Below are 27,717 nucleotides of genomic sequence, written 5' to 3'. Positions count from 1 at the left end.
AATCAGGGAATGTCGAGAAGCAGGCTTCAGATTCAAACTGCTGTATCCAGCTATCTTCAGAATATTCTTTCCTGGAGGAAGAAAATCATTTTTTGATGTAGAACATGCTAAGGAGGAAATACAAAAGTTTGTCCAACAAAAAATGAGTTGTGAAACAGGAGATTCTGCTTCTTGCTCTTCTGGTAATAAAGACCAGAGAGAGACTGTGTGAAATCTTTTCCAGTGTTTCAACAGAAAATGCTTGGGAGACAGAAAAAAGCACAAAGAGTTGACTAGAAAAACCAACAGTACGTTGGAAAGGCAGCAGAGACTGGATTTGGGCAATAGAGATAAACAGGAATAAAACTAGCAACTTGGAAACTGACAAATGTCAGATTATAAAGCAATAATTATATTTGTGAAACTTGACAGAACAAGAAAACCTGGAAATAAAGGACTTTTTTGACTTAGTTAAACTTGCAGGGGACTCAAATATATGCCCTACTTCATGTCATCAATGTTTGGCAGAACACTTAGGAGAGGGGAAGGAGGAGAAGAGAGTTAACTATAAGTAAAACAAAATTTCGTTCTTAAAAGTAATATTTGTATAGTGTAAGATATCTGCATGCTATAAAGCAATGTTTTCTCAGTTATTTTTAAGTGTAATGGTGGATACTAAACAGGTGCCCGTTTTTCCCCTTTCCTCTTTCTCCTTGTTCAGTTTTAAGTTCTTTCGGCTTTTCCCGGTTAGGGGTTGCCACAGCGGAACTCCGGTCCGCTAATGATTGGTATTTGATTTTTACGTGCAGTTACCGGCTCTGATGCACAACCTTCAACGAAGGTACGCCCATTCACGCATGTCTCCATGCAGAAGACACTCTAGCTGAGAATAGAACCGGACAGCATCTTACTGTGAGGCGACAACGCTACCGCAGCACCACCACCATGGAGGAAATGCATTGTTAAAAAAAAGAAGAGAAGTTTGTTAAAAAGTATGATACAAAAAATTGTGCTTTTTCTCACTCTTGCATAGGGGAATGACTGGATTAAGACTCTGCTTTATCTAGTAACGAGTTTTAAGACAAAGCAAAATAAATAAATACATAAATGCTTGCAGAAGCTACCCTGTATCTGGTTATCACCTCTCTATGGAGACAACCTGATAAAGAGTGCTTAAAACAGAACAGTTTTTCTTTTAATGGCTTTCTTTCAATAGCTACAAAATAATGTTTTCTTAAAGCATTCAAGTGTTTTCTCATTGTGGGACAGCAATAAAGATAAGACAGATCCATACAGCACTTAGTAGAATCACAGACTATACCACGAGTCTAAGGATGAATAACCTTCCTTTTAGGTTAATCCAAATCTGTCAGTGCGGCTGTCAGTGTGGGACAATTGTTCCTATTAGGAAAGTACAAGTTCGATATTTGAAAATGTACATAGTTTTATGTGTTAATATTAAGTTAACAGATTTTTGGGGTGTATTTGTTTTTTTATTTGAGGGATTTCATTAAAACAAAAAGTTGCGTAAGATGTGCCATAGGCTCAAATGCATATGACAAGAAACAACTGTATAAAAGGTCAACCTGCCAAGCATTAGTGTGTGCATGCAACACAAAAGCTGGAACTAGACACTTAAACAACTGTTACAAATAAAAGGTGGGAATAACTTTTTTATATAATGACCATTTTGATATAGTCTTTAAATGTTAATGGTCTCACAAACATATGCAAAAAAGAAAGAATAGAGAATGGAGCATATATTATTAATTGCAAGAGGAGCTCCAATAGTGATACAAGTCAATAAAAAAGATAAACATGGTAGATATGTAGTACTGAGGGACTACTGGCAAGAAAAGAGGATTACACTGGCATGTATTTTTATTCCACTTAAAACTGCTATATAGGAACTTAAGAAAATTCTGAGAGAAATAGAGAAGTAATCATTTTTCAAAAGGGAAGATTACTTTTAGGTGGGGACTAGAATTTAATTTGCAGCAGGGAAGATGTGTCTTGGGGCCAAGAAGGGAAAATATAACAAAGGAGGGTAGAATATTGAAGAAATTTATGAAACTATTTGGCATGGGACATGTGAATTCAGTAGTAGGAGCTTGGAATTTACATATTCCCCAAGATACAAAAACTGGGTTAGGCACAGGAGCATGTGCAATTAATTTAAAAGTTTTGATACACATCCAATAACTATTTCAGATCATGTGCCAGTAATAAATAAAATAAAAATGCAGGGTAATGAAATAAAAATGAGATACTGGTGTTTTCCCCACCTATCTCTTGAAAAGAAAGGAATTATAGGAATGGGCAGTGGAAATGATTTGGGAGTTATTAGAGATGACAGAAATTTCTTCTGAAAATAAAGAGTCGAATACAATTAAAATGGAGTTTAAAATAGGGTAGAAATAAAACAGAGAGAGAGATGGTTAAGAAGCAACAAGCATTATTTAGAGGGACTGACAAATGTTCCAGTATTGCAGAATAGGGGGGAATCTCACAGATCAAGAGGAGGAGCAATTGCATAGTGCTAAGCAGAAAATAAAGGGTTACACTGATAATATGTATGAGTTTAGAAAGACTGCTAATAACATAAGCTGATAATGCCAGGACACAAAAACTTTTAGCACAATGACTCAGGCAACAGAAAGCAGAAAGGGCTGTCACCAAGTTTAGGAAGCCTATAACAAGGAAGATAACAAAAGTTCCTTTAGAGGTTTCTAGACATATTTCGGAAATTTTATGAAAGTCTGTGTAAAGCAGACAAGTATGGAGATCAAGAAAATGTACAAATGGAAATGTTTATGGAAGAATTAAATATACCAAGGTCAGAGGCAGATGAGGCTCAATTACTAATCATTAGGATAGGAGGAGATGGGATTAAAATAGTGATGTATAACCAATCAGCAGGAACAGATGGTATTCCTGTGGAAGTTTGGAAGCTAGGAGGGAAAAAACTTATAAAGATCTGGAAAGGTTTTGTTTAACAGCATTTTAAGAGGAGGTGAAGCACCAACTTTTTGGAAGAAAGTTGTGGTGGTTGTAATACCTAAAAAGGGTAAAAGACCCATCATATCCAGCTTCATACACCCCCATTTCAATCCTAAACTAGGATTATAAAGATTTTATGTCTATAATGGCTAAAAGAATGGCAACGGTGATGCCAAAAATTGATAGACATGGATCAATTTGGTTTTGTGGAGGAGAGGCAAACATTTGACAGACTTCATACAACACTGATTATCCAAGTGGAAAGGTGAATGTAAGAAAATACCACTGTTGTTGGTGAGTCTTGATGCAGAGAAAGCATTTGACAGATTAAGCTGGGAGTTCATGAGCAGCGCAATGGAGGCACTTGCATTCCCTGATAAAATTATATAAGGTTGATTAGGACAATATATGAGGGATCGAAGGTGAAAATTAAAGTGGGTGGGTTCCTCTCTGATAATTTCTGTTTGAGCAGAGGAACCAGGCAGGGGTTTCTTCTTTCCCCTTTGTTATTTGCACTATATTTAGAACAAAAGAAAATAAGGGACTCAGATATTCAAGGATATAATTGGAATGGTAGTCAAGAAAAGCTGGTCCTGTTTGCAGATATTATTTTATACCTGATAAAACCAGAAAAGGACATTCCAGGGTTGTGGAACACTGAGGCAGTTTCAAATCTTTTCAGGATGTAAAATTAATCAAGTTAAAACAAAGGCAATATTTGTAAATTATGTGCCCACATACTAATTGGTTCAGTAATATCCATATCTATGGGGACATGATAAAATTTAAGTATTTAGCAGCATGGATTAAAATGGATTCTGGTGTGGCAGACAAGGATATGTGGGAAGAAACTAAATAAACGATGATACAAAAACTGAGAAATTGGATGCTGTGTTATAGGGATAGCAAGATACAAGCAGTTAGAATGTTTTTAGTTCCTTTAGTTTTACACACAGGTCAGGCATACTTTTATCAACCAGAGGAGAAGCTGTAAACAGCAATTAATAAAGAGGTGAAGGATTTTATATGGGAGAGAAAGACTGCAAGAGTCAAGTGGGATAACGGATTATTCCAATTGAGCAAGGCACTTTAGGATTACCCAAGTTGAATAGGGTATTTCAGAGCTGCACAGTTTAGGCTCCTATACACAGCACAAGCAGAAGCATACAATTCAAAGTGGAAAGGGATTATGATGAAACATGGGGGAAGCTCAAGAAACAAGGAGACTGGGATTCTGGATGAGGACCTAAGGAACAATAATAACCATGCAAAATATTATATTTATAAAGAAGCAGAAAGTATTCTAATAACTAAGACAACATTGGAATGGAGAAAGGAGATTCTGACGATAGGGATGACTGCAGTTAGGGATATAGGCAATGGGCAAAAGGGGGGGGCTGGAATTTATTGGGAAAAAAACTAGTAAAAGAACCAAGGTATTGGGAGCAAATAATTAGAGACAGAAACGTAATACAGTGGGAAGAGGCCAAGAATTTATTTGGACTGCAGGATATAAATTGCCTTATGTATCAAGACTTGATATCACAGTTTAGGCAAAGAGAAAGAAATAGGGGGATCCTAAGCGAAAGACCAGCGCTGTTTAAAAGTTTTTAGTAGACTCTAGAACAGAATCTTCGGCTACAAAATGAATAACTGATGGAGCCTACAAAATATTGCATGATAACTATAAGAAACAGAGAAGGTTAGAAAGGATTGGAAAGAGAAATTGGATAAGTGACTTAAAGAAAATTTTGGAATATCTGTACATCTTCCAAATATGCAACAAAGTTTAGAAGACTTAGGGCCAGTGTTTGGAAGTGTTTACATAGGTATTTTTATACCCCAAGTAGGCTTCGAAGAACTTTTCCTCAGGTAGAGAAGAAAGAGGTAAACGGGAACATATTTTCTGGAAGTGTAATGAGTTCGCAGACTTTAAAGATTCCTTGCAGACTACTCTGTCAGAGATACTTGTGAGCAAACTAGTGTACCTAAGGAAATGATTTTTTGAGCTATAATACAGAATCGGACTTGCCTAGACATAGTAAGGCCTTGTAGAGTCTAATCATTCTGGCTGGTAAAAAGCAATTACTAGAAAATGGAAATCAAAGTCTAAACCAACTTTACTAGATGCAGTGAATATAGTAAGTGATGAAACAATTGGAATAGAGATGTTTAGAAAAGGGTAGGAAGAAATTACACAGGAAAAATGGGAAATGTAGGAACAATTCATGCAGAGGAGGAATGAGGTTTAAAAGAAGGCAAGATATGAATGAGCTATGTAATGTTTGACTGATAATGACTGGATAGATTATAAGTGATGTATAATGTTTTCAACTATAATTATGCCAACATGATTTGTGATGCATAATGTTTGCAAATACAATTATGGTTTGTTTCATTTATATAAATGTATGATTGCCTATGTCACGTGATAATTTAATAAAGATGTTTCTTGTTTAAAAAAAAAATAAAGGATGGAGGTCATGCAGAGAGGGTTTGGAGTTCAGATACTTGTCTAGCAGAGGATAAAGCGACCAGAAATATTGTTTTTTTAGGGCAAAAACATACGGTCAATCTTAGCAAAAGGCTCAAATGGAGGTTGGGTAAGAACCTGGAAGAGAACAGTCAAATCCCAAGGGTCTGTAGGATCTTTAACTGGCAGCCTATGTAAAAAAGTACCTTTAAGGAAGGCCTTGTATAATCACGAGGAAGCTAGGGAAGAAAGATTCTTAAAAAAAAAAAAAAGTCTTTCGGCTTTTCCTGGTTAGTGGTCGCCACAGCAGAACTCCCGTCTGCTAATGATTGGCAGTGGATTTTTAGGGTGCAGAGTTGCCAGCCCGACGCCCAACCTTCAAAGAAGCACGCCCATTCACGCACGCACCTACCTGCATTTCTTTAACGTCACTCGACCACAGGGAGGACATGCAGACTCCACACAGAAGGCGCTCCAGCTGAGAATCGAATGGGAGAACCTCTTGCTGCGAGGCGACAACACTAACCGCTGCACCACCATGGCCTAAGGAAGAAAGATTCTCCTGAGTGAAAATTTGAAATGGCCGGTAGTTGTACTTTAATAGTAGAGTAGCTCGCCCCATTTTTAAAAATGGAGGCCAAAAATTTGAGAAGTTATGAGACTAAGGCAGACTAATGATCCAAATCTCTCTAAATGGCCCAGACTGAAAATCTTTTCCATTTACTCTTGTAAATTTTCCTAGTGGAAAGATTCTGAAAGAATAAAATAATCTGCTGGACTGGAGAAGTAGAAAATCTTAAAAAACCTACAGTGCTAGCAGAGCAGCTCTCATTTCCAGGACACTTATGTGCAAATTGACTTCTTCCAGGGACCACACACCTTGGACTGTCCTTCCCAAGAAATGCCAGCCTCCCACTCAATTTGGGAGGTATCTGTGGTGGTTGTGGCTACTGGCTGAGGGAGAATGAGGGGACGACCTTGAGAAACTTCTGAATGAAGCTACCAAAGAAGATATTACTTGCAAACTTTGGAAAACTTGTAGAAGTTGCTTACAGGATGGTGAAGAATAGACCACTTTATTGAAAGAGCCCATTTAAGGACATGCATATGATACTTGGCTAATGGAACTAGAATTATTGCTGTTGCCATCGAATGTGATGCTTGCAGGACTATAGCCTTGCTGTTGGATGAGAAAGGGAAATTACCTTCATGACCCGAGACCTGAGGGTGCAAAACCTTTGTCACAGGAAGCGAACTTACCTGGTTGGTCATGTCTAGTTGAGCACCTATGAACTCCAGGCTCTGACTAGGGAAAAATTGCAATTTGGTGTAATTGATTGCACTGCTCAAATGAGTTAACTGGAGTAAGTAATCCCTTACTTGAATTAATGGATGCCAGGATGGGATGGGGTGGTCAGGAGCCAGTCGGCTAGGTATGGTAACACTCGGAATCCCAGCAGTCCCCGGGTGACCTGCTACCATCGCCATACATCTGGTGTACACCCTGGAGGCTATGGTGAGACCAAAGGGCAGTGCTTAGAACTGGTAAAGACTGGCTCCCAGCTGATAAAGCAGGAAAGTTCTGGAGTGCCTTTTCACTCTGATATGACGGTACGCATCTTGAAAACCTATCAAGAACATCAAGTTGCCCTTTCATAGAAGAGGTAAAATGGATTGAACCAAGACCATCCAGAACTTTGAGTATTTTACGTACTGATGGGAGTCTGCTGAGATCCAGAATTGGTCTCAAGTCCCCTGTCTTCGTTGGCATTAAAAATAATCTTGTACAAGTACTGGATCATTGTTGGTCGGGGTGGACTTTTTGGATGACTTTTTCTAGACCTTTTCTATTTCCAAAGCTGCAGTCTCTCTCTGACTAGGTGGAACATTACGGATTTTTTTGTTTTTTTGTTTTTGCTGGGTGAATTTGAGAAAATGGTATGAAACAACCTCTGGATATGATCTTCTGTACCCAAGTGTCTTTTGTGATAGATGGCCAGGATTTTGAGTGCAGCGATAAGTGCCCCCAACTGCCTGCAGAGTGCATCAAAAAACCTTCAGGAGCGATGGTAAGGTCTATCAGAGAAGGTATCTCTGAAGCCCTAGTTCTGCAGGCCACCTCTATCGCGAGGGTAGTGTCTTCCATTAGAGTTCCCCCCTCTGCCCCAGGAAGAACGCTCTCCTCATGATTCCCGAAAAGGCCCCTGGGACCTATGGAACCACATCTTTTTCTACCTCACTGATGCCTGGAGAAGAATCTCTGAGGAATAGAAAAATGGATCACAATGCCAGACAGGGTCTTTCCATCTTGCTCACTTCTGGAGAGTGCTTATTTAACTTTGGTGCTGAACAAAGGCGATCCATCAAAGGGAGTATTGATGAATGAAGACTTCAAGGACTCAGCAAAATCACACAATTGCATCCAGGCATGTCTTCTGACTGCTATGCCTGAAGCTGCAGACCAAAAGATACATTCAGCTGCATGAGAGATTAACCTTATGGACACATTGGAGATGGACTGGAGGGTGGCCATTTGTGAAGAAGCTTTCTTCTGCTCCTCCACAAACAACGATCCTGAAAGAGATTTGGAAAGCTCCTTGTTCAAATCTCTTTGTAGGCTGGTGAACTATGTCAAATAGTTCTGCAAATGAAGGGCAAAGCTTGCTGAGGCAAAAAAAGTTGTCAAATCTGTCCAATGCTCTAGGGCTGCTTATTAAAAGGATGGACAGAGCAGCTCTGTTCTGGAAGCTCTTGGTGGCTGCCACCACCACCATGGCATTTACAGGGACTATCTTGCTCCAGTGGCCCCTATCTTTAGGAGGAGCTAGAAACTTGTCAGGTCTCTTAGGTATAGAATCTACTGTATTGCATTACTTCCATGTTCAGCGTGAAATACGATTAACTCATCAGCCAGAGACACCACACAAGACAGACAGCTCTGAAAGCTTCCAAAACACTGACTCCTCTTGGGAACAGATACTAGAGGACCAACCACCTTTCCGTTTAAGAAGTTCTAGGATCTCTTCAAAGGAAATCATCAGATGGAGATCTGGGGGATCCCTTTCCCTTCATCGAAGTCCATGTCTTCAGTGACAGACTCATGAGGGGAATCTAGGTGCCTCCTTTTGCATGTTCTCTTTCTAGGATCTCACCTGTGGGGGACTGTCTGGTAAAGTACTGGAAGAAGCTAGGGAGTCCTGTATGAGGACTGACTGAAGGCTTGTACAGGGTGGCTGTCCCAGTAGAGAAGGCATACAGTATCTGTGCTCAGAGTCAGTGGAGGGAAGATCCGAAGAGGGCAAGGATGTCCTCTCTCTGGGTAAAGAGAAAGTCCTCTCCACAACCTCAAAGGCAGAAGATCCAGGAGAAACAGCAGTCAGTTGCATAGGTGCCAAAGCTATCTGTGCTGACCTCGTGGATTCCTGTATTGAGGTGAGCTATCCAATGCTGATGTGCCAAGAGACAAGGATGGCTCAAGTCAGCCTCAGAGTTAATCCTCACCACCTAGAGATGGCACCGACGCTTTGGCTGCAAGAGAGTTTTCCTGCTCGGAGAATGTCGGAGCTAGTCAACTTAGGGGAATGGTCTGAATAAAAGAACGAGTTATGTTTGAATCCAAAGACATCTTTGAAGATCTCAGATTTGAGGGCTCCGAAACCACTGGTTGGATAGGAGAAGGAAAAACGATGTGATGTTGAGATATGGTACGGTCAAGGGTCTGATAGAAAATGGAGCAGGAATGACCCCCATCTGAATCTGAGCCCTGAGAAGCTTCCTCATCGTCCTATCCACTTCTGCCTTAGACAAGCTCCTAGAAGACCTAAGGGATAAAAATAGTAAATGGTGGTCTGGAAGATCCCTTAGGTTTCTCCTGTAAAATGGGCAACTGAAGTCAATGAGATATCAGATCCATAGTGAAAACAGGAGATTGAAGCTGAGAAGATTTGGATCTTGGGTGTAGTAGGACCCGATGTTTTGGTAACTTTAGCTGGTGGTTCAGAAGATGGAGCCAAGCGGCAACAACAATCAGGGATCCATTTCCTGGACTCCTTTTCTTTAGCAGCTGAGTCAGGCTTCCCTTTGTTTTACTAGAAGGGGGTTAAAGCTCCAGTTGAGGCAAAAACAGACAAAGGAAGCAAACATTTCAGAATGAGCTTGTTTATGTTTTCACTTAAGGCACAGGAATGGAACACTGAACAAACTGAACAGTCGACATCCAGGTGGGCAGTGCCCAAACAATATAAGCACTTCTTGTGGGCATATGAGTTAGGAACTTATGCTGACAGGAGATGCACTTTTTAATCCCCGTAGGCTTTTCAGTCATAAAAAGAAAGCAAGACTACTTCTAAAACAAAAAGGTGAAAATGGAAGCTTTTAAGAAAGACAGAAAAGAAAGAAAATACCAAGAATGGTATTCCAAAGATACCTGAAATCAGTTAAAAAGAAAGAAGGAAAGGACACCAACAATGGTATGAGAGAGAGAACCCTGACAAGGGTAGAAAGATCTGACAAAAGGGCAGAAAAGGAAGGAAGATAATGAATAAAAATACAAGTTTTATCTAATGATAATGTGAGGAGGAGGAAGTGCAGAAAAACTTCATGAAAAAAGATATAAAGTTCTGTCTTAACCTCGGCACCTGGAGAGCAGATATTTCTGTTCAAATTATGTGGCAGCAAATGAAATCTGAGGTATAAAGGGAGAGTGGGGAATTGAGGGTAAAAGGAGAAGCTCAATATCTGGATCTGAGAGTCTGGTAAAAGTGGCTGAGTCAGATCTGATGTTGAATCAGAGACGCATCTATTGAGGAATGAATGAAAATGACATCAGATCAATTTCCTCAAAATCATGTACCAGGAATCTTCATTAAATGAACTTTTCTTTTACCTGTAAACCTAGGATGAGAAGTGTCAAGAGCCTGAACTAAGCTCAGTAAGTTCATGTGTGTCTTAAAGTAACTGAAACAGGGGAGAATAATTGCTTAACTTTGTTTCTTTCTGACATGATTTCCACAGAAGTAGAATGACCCCTGTCATGCACACTACCTGGGAGATAAGCATCTAATCTGGCTAGGCAAGGATGAATTTCCCACTCCTTCATCAGAGACTGACAAGTGCACCCATGCCCAACAACTACACAACAGTCACAGAGGATGCATCTAATATGATAAGTGAAATTACTACAGCAAAGGAAAACATGGCAATCCCTATGTATTTGGCCACTTCCTCTTTTTGCCTGAGAGTAACACTTTGACATTCTATTAAAGTCTAAAAAGTTTAAGTCCCTATTCCCAAGTATAGCAAACTTGTAAGGATTCTTCCTAACTCTACTTCTCTGTTTTACCTGTTACAGGGGACAATGATGAGTCAATACTGTCTTCAACACTTTGGAAATGATGAGGAGACAACAAGGTCTGCAACATTTTAACATGTACTTAGATTTTTTCAGGACTGAAAAAAGGGAGTCTCAGGAGCTGATAATCTGGTTCATTCAAGGCACTCTCAAAGGCATCCCAACAGCATGAGTCATGGGAAGAAAGGATAGCTGAGCTTCTAGTTTCGCCACACCCAAAAATTCATGTTTGACCCAGATAACTTTAACCCCCCACAAGATGCTATCTCATCAAACCCATGGTCTTCCCAAGGGAAGACCATCCTCTGAGAAAGACCCCAGAGCAACTCTATCTTCACTTATCATTGCAGCATCCTACAGAGTGAATCTGGCTAAAGGAAGCTAGAACTTGCTCCTCTATTATAGACTCCAACAACCCCTTCTATTAGGATTCCACATCTTATCAGCCTGAGGTGCTATACCCAAGGTGGCTAATAGGGTGTGTGCGCGTGTGTGTGGGGGTGCATAACGTTAGGGTAGTTTTTTGCCAGGTTGCCACACAATTCTTAACTCTTTTGTGATTGAAGGAAGGAAGGGTCTGCAATAGGCAACAGTGGTATATGCACCTGATACCTAGATGCCAGTATGACTAACAGTCAATAAATTGCAGGCAGCTATTGGGATTGCTCAAGCATCCGCAGGATGAACCCACACAAATAGGTTCATAGATAAGTACTAGGCTTTCTGCCCAAGGGCATTTATAAGCCTAGCCAGAATCTGTTGGCTTTCGCCACCCCCTTAGATTAGTTCCCTGTGCCCCTGTCCAGCAGAGCCATTAGTTCCCTGCGCCACTGTCCAGCAGAGCCACTGCAGCGAACCTGGGGTCAATTTTCTATTTCCCATCCACCCGTCAAGGTTTCTCTTGAAGAGTGTTAGTGAGGGCCTCTGCCTGATATATATTGGAATCCTGTTCCAAAGCATGGGGAGTCTCTGGGACAGGAATCTATCCCTCCAGCAGGTCCTATTTATTGTTGTGGTGAGGTTTCCAGCTGTTGCAGGTGTCTTGTAAGGTACATCCCAAATGGGACATTGTATTCTATGATGGGTCTAATGAGTGATGAGTAGAGAGGCACAATAACCTCTTTTGTTCTAGATGCGAACCCTTTTGTGATTAGGTGGGCCACATACAAGGACTTTCTAACCACCTTGGCAATATGATTATCAAAGGAGAGATTACTATCTACTTGCGTCCCCAGATCCCTTATTACATTTTCTGTATTTAGGGGACTACCACCTATGTGGTAGTTCATGGGTACTTTGTTTTTTTCCAAAGGGGATGACTATACACTTTTTGGCATTTAGTTTGAGGCCATGATTTTGACACCAGGTATCCGTCTCAGTGAGACCCTTCTGGAGGGTGTCTGTATCAGCCAGGGAATCAATTATGGCCCCTAGTTTGCAGTTGTCTGCGAACTTGGTCAGCCATAGTCCTCCTATGCTTGCCTGTACCTCTGAGAAGTATATACCGAACAGGAGGGGTCCTAGAACTGAGCCCTGGGGGACGCCACTTGTAACCATTTTAGAGTCGGACATAGTGCCTGCAACTCTCACCATGTGGGCTCTATCCATGAGCCAGTTGGCAACCCATCTCATGATGTAGGGGTTTATGTTCAAGCTGACGAGCTTGCCTATAATACTAGAATGGGGAATGGTGTTGAAAGCCCTTGCAAGGTCTAGGTAGGCTGTGTGGACCTCCTTTCCCTCGTCTAATGCCTTGGTAACTGTCTCAAAGAAGTCCACCAGGTTTAGGAGGCATGATATGCCCTTAAAGCCAAACTGGATAGGGTCCAAGGTTTGGCGGTTCCCAATGTCTCTGTTAATGAGTTCCATGATGATGTGCTCCACAGCCTTGCAGACCAGGCTAGTCAGGCTTATAGGGTGATAGTTCCTGGGGTCCGTTGTGGCTCCACCTTTGTGAAGCGGGATAACTGTTGCTGTGCTCCATTCTGAGGGGTACGTAGCCTGTAGAGAGGCTGAGTTTGAACAGTGTGTTTAGATGAGGGGATAGTTCATTTTGGAGCTCTTGTAAGACACAGCCTAGGACACAGTCTGGTCTGATTGAAGCTGTATTTTTGGCTTTGGATAGGGCTGTTTTAACCTGTGTGTTGGTGACTGACGGGGCCCTACATTCTTCTGGTATGGTTATCGGCCCTTTAGGGTATGAAGTTTGCACTAAACCTGTCTGCCAGAATGTTGGCAATATCAGTCGGTTCAGTGTATTTTGTGCCATTCTGCACTAACTCAGAGCAGATCTGAGAGTTTCCACTTAGGTTTTTGACATAGCTAAAGAATGCTTTGTGGTTATCTTTGGAGTCATTGGCAATTTTTCTTTCGAAACTAGCCTTGGATGATTTAATGAGGGATCGTAGTTTCTTGCTGATACTGCTCAGGGAGGTCTTTCCTTCTTGGGATTTTACTCTTTTCTGTACTAGTTTCCTCCTCCTGTTGTACAGCTCGTTTATGGCAGGGGTCCACCAGACTGGTTTCCTTTTCTTGGAAGAGTGATGCTTGGTTTTACTTGGGGATAGCACGATCCATGCATTCCTGCAGATGATCATAGAGTGCCTTTGTAAAGGTTTCAGCAGCTTGGACAGCACTGCCCTTTAGCATGGGGGCTGTGAACCTTCCCACCTCGGTCTTAAGCAATGTGAAGTTTGCTTTTGAAAAGTTTTTCACGGTGGTTTCCTTGATTGGGGGTGGGGGCGGAATGTGGATATCCAGAATGATTAGTTGATAAATAAATCAGCACTTCCATCAACTGAGAATGCCATTAAACAGTGAAGAAAGAAGTTTCTTCCAAAAGACAGTCACCCTACACTGATGCATTGGAACCAGCATCCAACTGATGTAGAAGAAATACTAACAGAGGCCTGCTTGGATTACATAGCTGTGGTCCTCCTGCCTGCCTCAGGTGGAGACACTGCAAGGCTGGGTAGAATGAGCTGCTTGAGAAGATGCCTGGACAAAGGGGTAAATAAACTTATGATGAAGTTCCATTCAGACATTAAGAGCAGTTGGACATCCTGAGAATTTGCTTACTACTAACCTCATGGGTAAAGAATTTTATTGCATACTGTAGTAATCATCCTCCTTATGATGAACGTTATTTTCCTCAAGTGCCTGTGGGTGCTCCCTTTACTTCTTAGCGCACACAAGGTGGGTAGGGAAAAATGTTGGCAGCAGAGACAATATAAAGGAGGATTAGAAGACCAAGTGCTCATCCTGTGGGTTTAATTTTTGTCCCAAAACAAACAGAGAACCAAAGCAGACATGCAGCACTTCTAAGACAAGACAAAATAGTAAATTAGAAACTCTAGCACTAATATTGCAAAAAGCAATGAAAAAACGTAGCTATAATGCAGTGGAGATGCTGTTCCACTTGTTCCTGCACAATTCATTCTATAAGTATCAAAGATAAAAAGACACCAAGTATACCCTCTGGAGACAGGAAGAGTGAAAAGATCTTTCAGATTTTAGGCCAAAAGAATACCTCTCCCAAGGCATACCTATCAACCATACAGAATTCCTTGGTATTAACTGGTTTTGAGGGCACAATAATGGGGTGTCATGATTTTTCAAGTGGCCCCTTCAGTTCCCAATTTTTTTGATTATTTATTTATTTTTTTTTACAACTTTAAATTTATGGCTAACTTCACCACACATCTCCATCATGCAGGGATGCACGTGATGACATTAGCTTCGTGAGGTAGACTGCCTGTTGGACAACTCTGGAGAGACTCACCTTGGACTGTAAATTGGAAATTGGAATACCATCAGCAGCAGCGAGCGGAGCTATGCACATTACAAGTCCCCTCCCCCATGTCCGCAGGATAAGAAAATTTACCTCGACTTCCAGGTAAGCAGAAAAGGATTATGTATGCCTGCCTAATAGAAACTGCAGCAAAGGAATCAGAAACGGTCCTGCAATCTGCTGAAGCCTGCACACTTCTTTTATTTAAAAAAAAAATAGGTAGCAGGTAGTGGTGCTTTCTTGTGAATGATGTGAAATGTGTGTGAATATGATTTGTGACGTGATTAGCAGCAAAGTGAGACTATTAAATGTGCAATGGGAAAAGCTGGCATAAATTCAGGGGGGGAGCTGTTGACCAAAATGGACTTTTAAAGTTCCACACCAACAAAAAGTCTTGCTGTTGTACCACACAATACTTTTACTAGAACTGCTGCTGCCTTGGTGCCTTACAAACTGTTGATGTAGTCTGTCAGTCAGTACTGATGAGTAGGGCCACATGGATCGCTAGTTTTGAGTTTGATTTCCAGAGTTTCCATTTGCCGGGAAAGCCTTACTACATTTTAATCAGGCAGAGCTTCCCATGAAATGTGTCTGTGAATGGCTGAATAATACATTTTGACTGAAATGTGGGGGCAAAATCCAAAATGAATGAAAAAGAAATATGTACATCCCAAAACACTTTGCTGAAAAAATGTACTGCCTTGTACAAAGCAAATTCCTGGACTCGTTATTGTGGGGAAAACTACTGACAAATATTTCATGAAGAAAAAAAGTATTCATGTACCGGATCTTGTTTTGAATTTAATTTTGAGGTGGAATCCTGACATTTGTGAACATCAGGAAATCGCAAGCATTTTGTGAAGCAAACAATTTCAAAATCATAACTCACAAATATGCCTAGTAATGAGTGCAGAATTATGAACATCCTGAACCTAGGAGACAGCTAAGGAGCCTTTGTGTGATTAACAACAACAACCTGCTAGTTCTACTGCCACTTTTTAGACACCAAAATTCGAGTCAAAGGCAATGACTGTTGTGAAATACGAAAAATATATGGACATAGCACGTTTACAGAATGTTACACGTCTACTTAATGATTAACAACGCATTAATAACACTATCTATACATCACTACAGGTAATAATAAAACAGCTTATAAAAACTATTGGCACACCACTACTGATGCTGTGAGAGTTTTCTTTTTGTAATGATTTTTCATTTTCTTATTTTAAAGCCATGATATCACCAACACAAGTTAGGAAATTTGCTAATTCAGTAAATGCTAATAATTAACATACTGCAGTTTGACTACCCACTCTTACATTTACAGGCTAATTTGAAATATAAGGCTTGTAAAATATGCCGGATGTTCTCAGCTTGATTTTGTGTGTGAAAAGCTTTGTGTAATCTGAAGACCATAACTCTACTCAGACACCAAATGCAGACAATTCTTACTTCCCCGCGCTGTTTGAGAGGCATTCCAGGTTCTTATCTGTATCTGACAGTAGTGTGTTCACTTTCTTTGAAACTGTGAGTTCTGTGTTAGAAGTTACTTATAATTAAAATGACTACAGATTATGATCCTGCAGCATACCGGTAATCTCTCACAGCAAGAAATCTGGACAAAGCCAAAAATAATGGTGGGACAAAGGCCCAAAAATAGGGACACATTTTAAATATTGCTCCTGTAAACTCAGTTGTTAGAACAACAGGTTTTGCATTAGTATGTATTTTCTGAGGTATATGAAATCTGAAATTCAAATGTCTGCCATTTATCATTATTCAGTTACTTCAAACTTCATGTTGGTATCCCACAACTCCATTGAACTGGGCGGGGTTACATGATTATGTATGCACATTTTTTGGCCAGTTGTACCCATTTTTCATGGGCTTTTGCCCACATTTTTGATGTTTCCAGGTTGAGAGGTATGCTCCAAGGCTTGCACAAATGCTCTTCCAAAAAGCATCTCTGATACTCATTTGAAAGTTTACTTTACTGACATACCTCACTCCAAAATAAAGTGGTGAGGTCAGCTACTACTTTAACAAAATGTGATAAAATTAGCCCAGAAAATAGTCTGCCCCCTCTTTTGTGGCAAAAACAGGTAAGCTAAGAAATAAAATGGACACCATGTTCTGCTTCTTACTAGTTTGTTAGATTGATTTCCTTAAGTTTTGTTTAGAACTGGATACTGCTGAAAACTTTCAAAATGTACCCAAAACTTTTGGACGGTGAACATTATGGCGATGAAAGCAAATGTTTTACATCATCTGCCAAAGCAGTGTACAAAACAATTTACTCATGGAAAATGTATTTTATTTTTATCTATCTATTGCTGACTGGGTTAGTCCCACAAGGTTAAATACCTCTTTTCAGGGGAGACCCATGGTTGCATTTATACTACTTGGGAAAATTTGGCCAGGGCATTGGGGGACTTCCTGTACTCTTTTCGACAGGTGGCATAGGATCCTTTGCATACACCTGAGCTACCATCAACTCTAGCAGATGGAACCGCAGTTTAACATCTCATCTAAAGGACGGCACATGAAGTACAGTACCATCTACATAATGCTGCACTGCACTGTCAACAATCCAATCACATAGAGTGGAAATATAACCTACAGCCTTCTGGTTTTCCAGTAGCAAAGGCAAATGTGCTACCTGTTGCTCCACTGATACTTTTAATAGGGATTTAGTCTTGAGAAACAATAGTTCAGTATGAATGTTAAAAATAAAAGATGAGGGGGTGAAGGAGAGCTTTGATGTGTACCACTCTTTATTGAGATCAAGTCTGAAGACCTTCCATTAATATACAATTTAAGTACAATATTCTACCTGAACCCATTTAAAACTCCATGAAACCTAAACCTTGCAAAGTTAAAAAAAAAAAAAAAAAAAAAAAGAGAGAGAGAAAGATAGAGGGAGTGAAACTAATCCCACTGAAAGCCTAGGTGGCCTTGACTGCTAAAGTAACTATAGGAATTTTGCAAGAATTATTCAACAGCATTAAGTAATGTAGTATAATATTCTGACCTGTCAAATGTTTACTTTTGAAAACGCCTGACATATATTGACAAGAAAAAGTTGTTCTGTACTCACCATAACATTCCATCTGTGTTGTCAATCTTCATTTATCCTTGACACATGGGTTTGATTCCGATCTTGGAACAGACTCAGCAGTTACTAAAGCTCGCGCCAGCCAAAATCTCGAGCTTCACCTCTACCCAGAATCCCTCTCGCTCTCAATTACCTCAGATCGAGTTTGCAGAAAATTTGTAAACATGTGAAAACATATATACATGTATATATACATATACAGAAAGTAAGCCAGATGGAAGCCTTATCCACTGTGTTTGGGTAGCATAACAGATCAGGAACATGTGATCCATTCTACCAAAAGTCTTTGAAGATGGCGGATGGAGGGGGGAGGGAGTCAAGGATAAATGAAGATCGACAACACAGATGGAACATTAATGGTTAGTACGTAACTTCTTTACCTGATGACGTCAATCATCATTTTATCCTTGACAGATGGGACAGGGTCCCCAGCTACTTAAAAACTCGAGTGGACTCACAGAAGAATATTCCTGAGCACCACTAAGCCAAAGGATGATCTTCCCCTAGAGACCAGGCCCAGTTTTTAATGAGTAATAAAGGTATTGGGGGGGAGCCCAAGTAGCTGCTGCACATATGTCATCCATAAAAGCTCTAGATTGGAAGACCACTGAAGTGGCTACAGGCCTTGTAGAATGTGCTTTGACAGGTGTAGGCAAGGTTAATTTATTTTTATCATAAATTAAAGAAATACAATCTTTCAGCCACTTAGAGAGGGTAATCTTGCTGACTGCCTTGCCCAACTTTGCAGTAGAAAAACAAACAGTTGACTTGATTGCCTTACAGTATTTGTTCTGTGAAGATAGAAAAGTAATTGTGTATGGATGTCCAGTAGATGTAGAGCATATTCTCCTTTGTTAGAATGACTAGGGAATAAGACCGGTAAAGTAATAGTCTGAATCAACCACAAACCACCAGGAGTTAATAGTTAGTAATTAATAGTCTGATTGATATTAGCCTCTGACACTACCTTGGGCAGGAAGGAGAGGTTTGTTTGTAAATATACCCTGGCCTTATGAAAGACTAGGTAAGGAGGTTCAGATAAGGCCTGGATTTCTGAAATTCTTCTGGCTGAAGTAATGGCTACAAAAAAGTGCGTCTTCCAAAATAGAAACTTCAGATCACATTCTACAGAGGGTTCAAAAGGGGAATATATTACCGCTTGACGTACTAAATTCAAATCCCAAGGAGGAGTCTGATCTTTATGCAGGGGCTTTAACAAGAGTTACAAAGTCTGTGAGAGGCCAAAGAACATTCTTCTAAATCATTGTGAAAATAAGAAATCACAGCCAATTGTAATTTGATGGTAGATGGAGAAGCCCTAGCATTGAACAGAGATGCTAAGAAATCTAAAAACATGCTCAGTTGAAGAAAAAGTGTCAATTTGTTTTCATTGGCCCACATTATAAATATCTTCCACTTACTTAAATGTAGTTTTCTAGTAGAGGTTTATGAGCTGATAAGAGGATGTGACATACAGGAGAGGACATATTCGGATGCCTGGCAATTAGTGAAATTGGAGGAACCACACAGTCAGTTTAAGGTTTGAAATGTTTGAGTGAACAAGCTGTCTGGATGGGACAAGAGATCTGGCACTGGGTCCAGAATCCAAGGTTGACGAATCAAGTAAGTCCGAAGAAAGGAGAACCAAATCTATCGAGGCCAAAAGGGGGCAATGAGGATTACTGTACTCTTCAACTGTAGTGCTTTCTGTAAGAATTTGGGAATTAGTGGTACCAGGGGAAAGGCATACAATGGACCGGGGGCCAAAAATTGGAGGAGAGCATCTCTTGGGGTGACTTTCCTGGAGGGGGAATCAGGGTGAAGTAATTGCTGCACTACTTGTTTAGGGGACAGGTAAACAGGTCACAACAAGGTTGACCCCAATAATGGAATATCATTTTCACCACTTCTAGACTGAGGTACCACTCGTGAGGCTGAATGATGCATCTGCTCAGTTTGTCTGCAATCACACTGGAACTCCCCAGAATGTACGTTGCTATTAGGAAAGCGGTTGGATAAGGTCACCCATTGCCACACTTTGAGAGCTTCTCGACAGAGGGGGTAAGACTTGGTTCCTCCATGTTTGTTGATGTACCATACCACTGACATATTTTCCGTTTGAATTGCAATAAGCCCCTGAGGAAGAGTTGCCTGAAAGGCCTGCAATGCAAGAAGCACCACGCATCTCCAGGACATTGATATGCAAGTTGGCCTCTAATGGGAGCCAAGTGCCTTGGACAGTCTTGCCCAGATAATGCCCCCCCCCCCAATCTGGGAGGTGTCCATGGTCACTATAGCCATGGGCTCTGGAAAAACAAAGGGAGGACCATGAAGAATCTGCTCAGAATGTATACACCAAAGAAGGTTCATTTTGCAATGGTTGGTGATTAAGATTTGGCCTGACACTGGGTGGTGAAGGATAGACCACTGGGAAGCTAGCAGCCATTGCAGAACTTTCATATGTAAGCTGGCTAATGGAACTAGTTGTGGAAGCTGCCATGGATCCTAGAGCTTGCAAGACTGTGATGGAACCTTTTTCCTGTGAATAAATGTTCAAACCTGAACCACAATTCACTGATGTTGTTCTGGGGGAAGAGATGCTATCGTTGTTTGAGTATTCAGTACTGCCCCTGTGAATGCAAAATTTTGTGTTGGAATTAAATGCAACTTTTCTAGATTGACGGTAATGCCAGATGGGCACAGGTGCTGAGGGTGTAGTCTCTGGCTACTATTAATTGATGCTTGGTCGAAGCAGTTATGAGCCAGTAATCCAAGTACAGAAACACTCTGAATCCTTGCAGTCTCAAGTGTGCTGCTACTACTGCCATGCATTTGGTGAACACCCTGGGGCCTGTGGCGAGTCCAAAGAGCAGTACTCTGAATTGATAATAGACTGGCACCCAGCCGGAAGCGGAGGAACCTTCTGGAACGTTTGTCCATTTTTATATGGCAATACGCATAAGGAAGGTCTACTGAGCATATCCAGTTGTCTTTCTTCAGAAAATGGAGAATAGATTGTACTGTGACCATCCGGAACTTACTTTGCTGAATAGACTTGTTCAGCACACTGAGGTAAAAAAATTGGCCTCCAGTCCCCTCTCTTTTTTAGTACTAAAAAGAATCTTGAGTAAGTTCCAGATCCTTCTTGTTCTGGCGGGACTTGTTGGATGACTCATTTGTCCAGCAGTTTCTGGATTTCTTGCACTGTTGAATCCCTCTGATTGGGTGGAACATCGGGGATTTTCTTTTGAACAGGGGGGAAGTTGAGAAAAGGGAATGATACAACCTTTGGATATGCTCCATTGCACCCAGGAATCTTTTTTTAAGTTTAGCCAGGCATTTAGGTGCAAGGATAAGCATCCCCTGACTACCTCCAAAGGGAGACAATTGGGCTTCCCTTCACTGAAAGGGCTTACCTTGAAAAGAATCCCTGAAACCCTGATTTTGCAGACCACCCCTGCCATGAGGGTGGTGTCTTCCATTTTGGTTCCTCCCCTCTGCCTCTGGGGGAACTCTCTCCATGCAAGTCTTGGAAAGACCCTTGGGATTTCTTGAACCACATTTTTCCACCGCTCTTCTGGTTCCAAGGACCTTTGAGGGGGTGGAGAAATGTACAGCAGAAAGGGTCTTGCCATCCTTACATCTGGATAAAGATTTTTTTACTTTAGGGCCAAACAAGGATGTTCTGTCAAAAGGAGCACTGACAAAAGAAAACTTTAATTGTTCCGAAAAGTCACACAGGCGGATCCAGGTGTGTTTCCTTATGGCTATGCCTGTACCCGCTGCTCTAGACGTCCCTTCGGCTGTATGAGCAATCAACCTCATGGACAAATTGAACACAGACTCCAGGGCAGGTAACTGGGAAGCCACTTTTTCTTGGACTCCCTCAGCTACAGCTTCTGCCAGGGTGTCTGACAACCCTTCAATCAGACCCTGCTGGAATCTAGTGAAATGTGCCAAAAAATTCAAGGACCTTATGGCAAAGGTCGATTGAGTGTAGTCCTACTTCCCAATCCTGTCCATGGCCTGAAACTCCCTGTTGGATGGATGAAGGAACTCTTCTCAGCAAGTTTCTTTTTAGTGGTTGCCACTATGACCATAGCATCTACAGCCAACCCCTTAACCCACAACTGTTTGTCTTATGGAGTGGAAAGAATCTTGTCCATTCTTTTGGGAATGGCCTCGATGGTGTCTTGAGCCTTCCATGCCTTCTCAAAAATAATCTGAATGAGTTCATTAGCAGACGGAGTCACCCAAGAGGCAGACAGGCAAGTGCCAAAAGCCTGCGGGTAAACATATTCCTCGGACAAGGGTTCTGGGACTTCCAGCTACCCCTGTTTTAAAATTTCCAAGATGTCTCCAAATGAGACATCTTTTCAGGGGGTGAACGTGGGGACCCTTTCTCCTCAATGAAATCTGCGCATTCGGTGACTGATTCCTGGGGGAATCCAAGTGCTTCCTCTTGCACTTCTTTTTTCTGAGGGACCTCCTCAGGGGGATAATCTGGGAAGGCATCAGAAGATGACAGTACCTGTGCCTGTGATACCTGAGGCTTCAACATCCACTGTCCCAGTGGACAGGCAGGAGGAAAAACAGAAGTAGAGGGAGGTACCTGTCCTGAGGGGGAAGGTGCCGAGTCCCAACAAGAGAAAGGGCCCTCTGCATAGCTTCGAACGCCGGCCCCTCTGAAGAGGGAGGGGTACCAAGAACCGAGGAGTGCTTTGGAACCGGGGTCACTCCCTGCTCTGAAGAGTTGACCCCCAAGACCGAAGCCAGAGCTGAACTAACTCGACCTTCTCAGCCATGTCAAGCAGGGAAAAAAGTTGGATAAACCCGCTAAATAAATCTCACTCCACATAAACAAAAATGGAAAGCAATAGCAAAAAGTATATTGTTTTTATTGATATTTTTATATTTTAAGATAGAAGGAAAAAAGGGAAAAGAGACTATCAACAATGATAGAAATACATAAAAGTGTACATGGACTTTAGAAGACTACTATAAAGAGACAGGGGAGGGAAACTCTCAGCAATGATAGTGGGGAATACACCAAAGTATAAAGGGAAAAGTAACAATGATGATACTGGGAGAAATACACTAAGTGCAACAAGAAAAAAAGAAAAAAAGGAAATGGACACAAGATAGAACTATAAGAAATGAGGAAAAAGTTTACCTAAATCCAGTAGCACTCGAGAGTAGTAGCTAGACATGACCATTTTCGGAAAGCGGCAAACAAGATCTGAGGTAATTAAGAGAGAGGGATTCTGGATAGAGATGAAGCTTGAGAGTTTTTCGCTGGAATGAGCTGCAGTAATGGCCAAGTTAGTTCCGAGATCGGAACTGAACCCATCTGTCAAGGATAAAATTAAGACTGACATCAGATCTATTTTTTTTTTTTTTAGTACGGTCTTCTGGTTTAATTTCTCCAAATTCTTAGTTTTTTTTTTACATACCCATTCCTAGGTTAGGGTAAGAAAGAGTTCATGAGCTTAAACAATATTAAGCACTGCAGTGTCAGCAATCCAATCACATGGAGTATACAGTTTCAATTTTGTCAGAAAAACACAAATTTTATGAGGAACGAAGTCACTAAATAATGACATGCTTTTCAGTTTCAGACTCTTTCCTTCAGACCAATGCTGGTCTACGACATACCAAAAATGTCTGGCCATTCAATGAACTTTAGTGGCCGAACTTTTGCTGTTGGTATATGCTGAATTTACAACAGGCACATTTGTGGTGCTGACCAATCAGCATGCTCGTTTTTGAATATTAATGGCCAGTCACTGTATAATTTTGTATTCTTGTTGTGCCACCTTTCTTGCACATTATTTTTGTTTCTGCTTGCAAATTCTGTCATTTTATGTCTCTTTATAAGCATAATAATAAAATCGCCTTTTTTTTGTAAACCGTTGGTAATTGGGGATCCCAAACTTCATCACTGTTAATGTTGCTTTGGGTTGATGTTTCCAATACTTCTTGAAGTTACTTGTACAATACGATGTTTGCACAATCCCCAAATTCAAGAATTTTGCCACATTATTGTGCCTTTAAGTTTACAGACTCCCAAACATGACGATATTACACCTAGCAATGAGATGTGATACTGTTTCCACATCTGTTTTATAGAACTTATTTGGTCTTCTCTCCCACTTTTTCTATAAACTTTGTAAAACAATGAGCGTTTCTCTCATTACCTTGGGCCACAATTATTAACCTTTCATCTTTACTGTGATCAAAACAATTATGCTTGTCTTATACAGTGAATATCATTGAACAGTACAACCAAAATCTGCCTATACACGATACTAAGAAAGCTTATAAAAACTCAAATACATCTATTCACACCTGAAGCATTATAGTTCTTAAAGAATTAATGCCTTCTATAATCTTACTTTGTCTGAAAGGGCTGTATAAAGCAGAAGAAGAGGTTAGAAAGTTTAAACATAGTTCAACTTTTTTTATGACCATTTCTGTTGCCATAATAGAGTACAGCTTGAATTATGTGAAAACAGCAGTTCTTCGAGACTGCTACAAATTTCATGGTCACCACTTAGAAGACTTGTTTTCTTTTTTGAGCTGAGGAGTTGTGGCAACCTCCGAGTTGAACAATTAATAAAAAGTTGCTGGGAATTACAACCTGCACAACCTGCATAAGGCAGAATGCGTTTTTCCCGCACTAAAAAATTTACTTTATTCGCTGTTTTTTTGCCTGTTACTATTTCTTTTGAAGACAGAGTTGTGGTCAGTGGGTCATATTTTGCTTTAGTTATGACCAGTATGTAGCAGGCAAATGTAGCATGTTTCTAAAAACAAAGGAATCTGCTGGCCACCAAATGAGTGAAGTGCTGTAAAATAAGACCACTTATGACAAGGTTTATACATGCACTTGTCACATATTGAATAGTCTTGCACTCATTCTTAGAGATGAAGCCACAGATTTTTCACATCAACAAAACGGGAACTCACAGCAATGCAACGTTTTAATAAATAAAAATGCCCCATCAACAAAAAGGAAAGATTCCATTTTCAGAATTTCCCTTGAGATTATGCACACAATATAAATACAGAAATAAAAAACATCTTCTCCTTGAACATGCTCTTAAGTATCACAACTGAAGCACTTTCTACCACTGCAGTGTTACAGATCTACATTTCATACTGTAAAAGGTATATCTACATTTTTTGTAATTCAGTAAATTGTTCAATAAATGTACTTTTGGGCTCAAGAGCACTATTGTAGTTTTAAAGGCATGTACCAGCTCCTCTGATGCAAAGCAGATTACTTTCTAGTTAGGACTTGCACAAAAGGACCGATTTTAACAATTACAGCAGTGTCAAGTCTAGATAAAGTACATTTCCTGAACGATTACAGACTAAACCTGGAAAAAACAAAAACAGAGATCATGCCGTTTAATAACATGATGCTTTAAAATACATGTGCAGTGAGATTCTAATGGTACTTTTCCAGGCTACGGCAGTAAGAACGACAGAATATTTGCTCATATTCTGCAATGTGGACTAGGTAAAGAGAGACTATACCATGGACCTAGTTATTCAAAATTCTGAGCTCTTAGTGTGAAAGCTTTCAATCTTGACATACATACTTACACAGACTTTTCTGTCAGTAAATATGAAACAACATTGCTACTGCATTATTGACCATCTGCTTCAAAGACTTAGGACTTTTTATGACTGTGGGAGAAATACTAAGCAAATTAATTGAATTAATTTTTGCCTCAACTCTAGCATTACATAAAAAACACTTGAACATACAGTTCATTACACAAAATACAAGTACACTACATTTCAGTTTAATATACTGGGGTCAGATGTTCACTGGAAAATCACTGAGACAGCCTTACCTCAGGTCTCATTGAAGCCTTCAGACATGCTTGACATACTGGGCCAGTCCGGGAGAAACTGAGAGGAAGACGCCTTGTCCGATTCTGACATGTTTGTTCTTCACAGATTAACCAGCCCTGGAAAGTTAAAAGAAAAAGGTAAATCCCATTTACTGTTCTCTGCAGGTTAAATATTTCAGTAGTATTAGCATAAGCATTTAGCGACATAGTAGACAGCACAACAAGACTAAAATGCTAATTGTATTTCTTTAGAGGAAAGGCTAGACTTTTCTTAACCTTGCCAAGAAACAGCACTACTTAATTGCAAAACAAACACTGCTTCTGCTATATTTCTATTTTTCTAACTCCTCCATCAACAACCACGTGTTATGAATCATATGAAGTCGATTTGCACATACAACCTGGCAGAATACACAGAATGATGATTTCTAATGATATACAGTATCCAAGATCATCACTTATGGGAAGTCTAAGGAGTAGATACCTTAATGCAGTGAGAAAGATTTTGAAAGAAAGATTACTAAGAGGACTTTGTAAAGATCAAAAGCAGAAGGTCCAATTCATTTACAGTAGGGGTCACAATTTTCAATAAATACATTGTTTCTTAAAAGCACAGTGAAGCTCTGACCTCATTTTTCAAAATAAACCTTATCAGATTTTGTACAGTGAACTTCAAAAGTTAAGTAGCTCAATGTACGCTGGAAAGCCTAGGATGCTCACAAATATTACACAAAGACTATAGAAAGTCCACAGTACACAAAAACACAGTTTAACAGCATATCTCAACAGCACAATATAAACAAACATTTGCTACTGGAAACTCTTGGTTGAGAAAAAACAATGGGGAAATGGAAATGTGCATACATAAGGGAAGAAAAATGTGAAATGGAACAATGAATAAAGGACAAAATTTGGATCGAGGAGGCAGAGGGTACTTAGAAGACAGATGTCATGAAAAAACGTTGATTAATAACTATTACGAATTCAATCTGAAATCAGAAGGGCTTTCCACACGACATGCACCTTCAGCCATAAGGTACTATACTTGCTTCAACTTTCCAGACTTTTCACATACTCGTGATGATGGAGGGGAAGGAGCATTCTCAAAAAAAAAACAGACTTTCCTCTTCTAGTACTTTCTTGCAAGCAGAAAAAATCTTCAGCTTTATCTAAAACAAAAACAGAAGGTAAACCCAATCTCCAAGTGGTACAGAGAGGGCTACAATCCTTTTAATTTTGGCCCATAGAGATGAGGACTTGTACATATAGCAGGATGTCATCTGTGGGATGTAAATCATAATGGAGTTTTAACAGAACTACTAAGGAGTGCATGCTGTAAGAGGGGGGTGGAAGTGGATCTGCGATTACTTCTAGTGACAACAGTGTAGCCCTAGTCTAGTCTCAGACAGAACCATCTAAGGAGTAAAGCTTAAAGTAATAGACAACAGACTAGATTACAAAACCCAGACAATGATGAAGGCTACTCAGTGAAGGAATAATGCAATTTATTCAGTTGGCTGTGTACAGTGCAATGAAAAAGTATTTGCCCCTTCCTGATTTCTTATTTTTTTTGCATGTTTGCCACACTTAAATGTTTCAGATCATCAAACAAATTTAAATATTAGACAAATATTAGACAAAGATAACCAAGTAAACACAAAATGCAGTTTTTAAGTGATGATTTTATTTAAGGAAAAGAAAACTATCCAAACCTACATGGCCCTATGTGAAACGTAATTGCCCCCTTTGTTAAATCATGAAGTAACTGTGGTTAATCACATTTTTGGGAAAGCAGAGTTCAATTTCACTAGCCACACCCAGACCCGATTACTGCTAGACCTGATCACTTAAATAGAACCAGTCAGTCAAAGTGAAGTAGGCCAAAAGATCCCAAAAAGGAAGACATCATGCCGCGATCTAAAGAAATTCAGGAACAGATGAGAAACAAAGTAACCGACATATATCAGTCTGGAAAAGGGACTCTAGTGAACCACGGTGAGAGTCATTATCCACAAATGGAGAAAACATGGAACAGTGGTGAACCTTCCCAGAAGTGGCCGGTCTACAAAAATTACTCCAAGAGCACAGTGACGACTCTTCCAAGAGGTCACAAAAGAACCCAGAACATCTAAAGAATTGCAG

The 27,717-nt window shown here is 40.3% G+C and overlaps 1 protein-coding gene across 1 annotated transcript in view; it reads right to left on the bottom strand.

Annotated features, from left to right (window-relative positions):
* POLA1 (DNA polymerase alpha 1, catalytic subunit) overlaps window positions 1-27,717 on the bottom strand; it is a 3,104,727-nt gene that overhangs the window by 594,937 nt on the left and 2,482,073 nt on the right. The window contains exon 35 of the mRNA XM_044072304.1: window positions 25,576-25,692. Coding sequence (XP_043928239.1) covers window positions 25,576-25,692 — 117 coding nt within the window. The remainder of the gene's footprint in view (window positions 1-25,575; window positions 25,693-27,717) is intronic.

The sequence above is a fragment of the Protopterus annectens genome, chromosome 5.part0, assembly GCF_019279795.1.
Source record: "Protopterus annectens isolate FY-2018-M chromosome 5.part0, PAN1.0, whole genome shotgun sequence".
Taxonomy (NCBI): domain Eukaryota; kingdom Metazoa; phylum Chordata; order Ceratodontiformes; family Protopteridae; genus Protopterus; species Protopterus annectens.
Note: the sequence above shows the minus strand (reverse complement) of the source record. Positions and strands in the feature narration are given on the sequence as shown.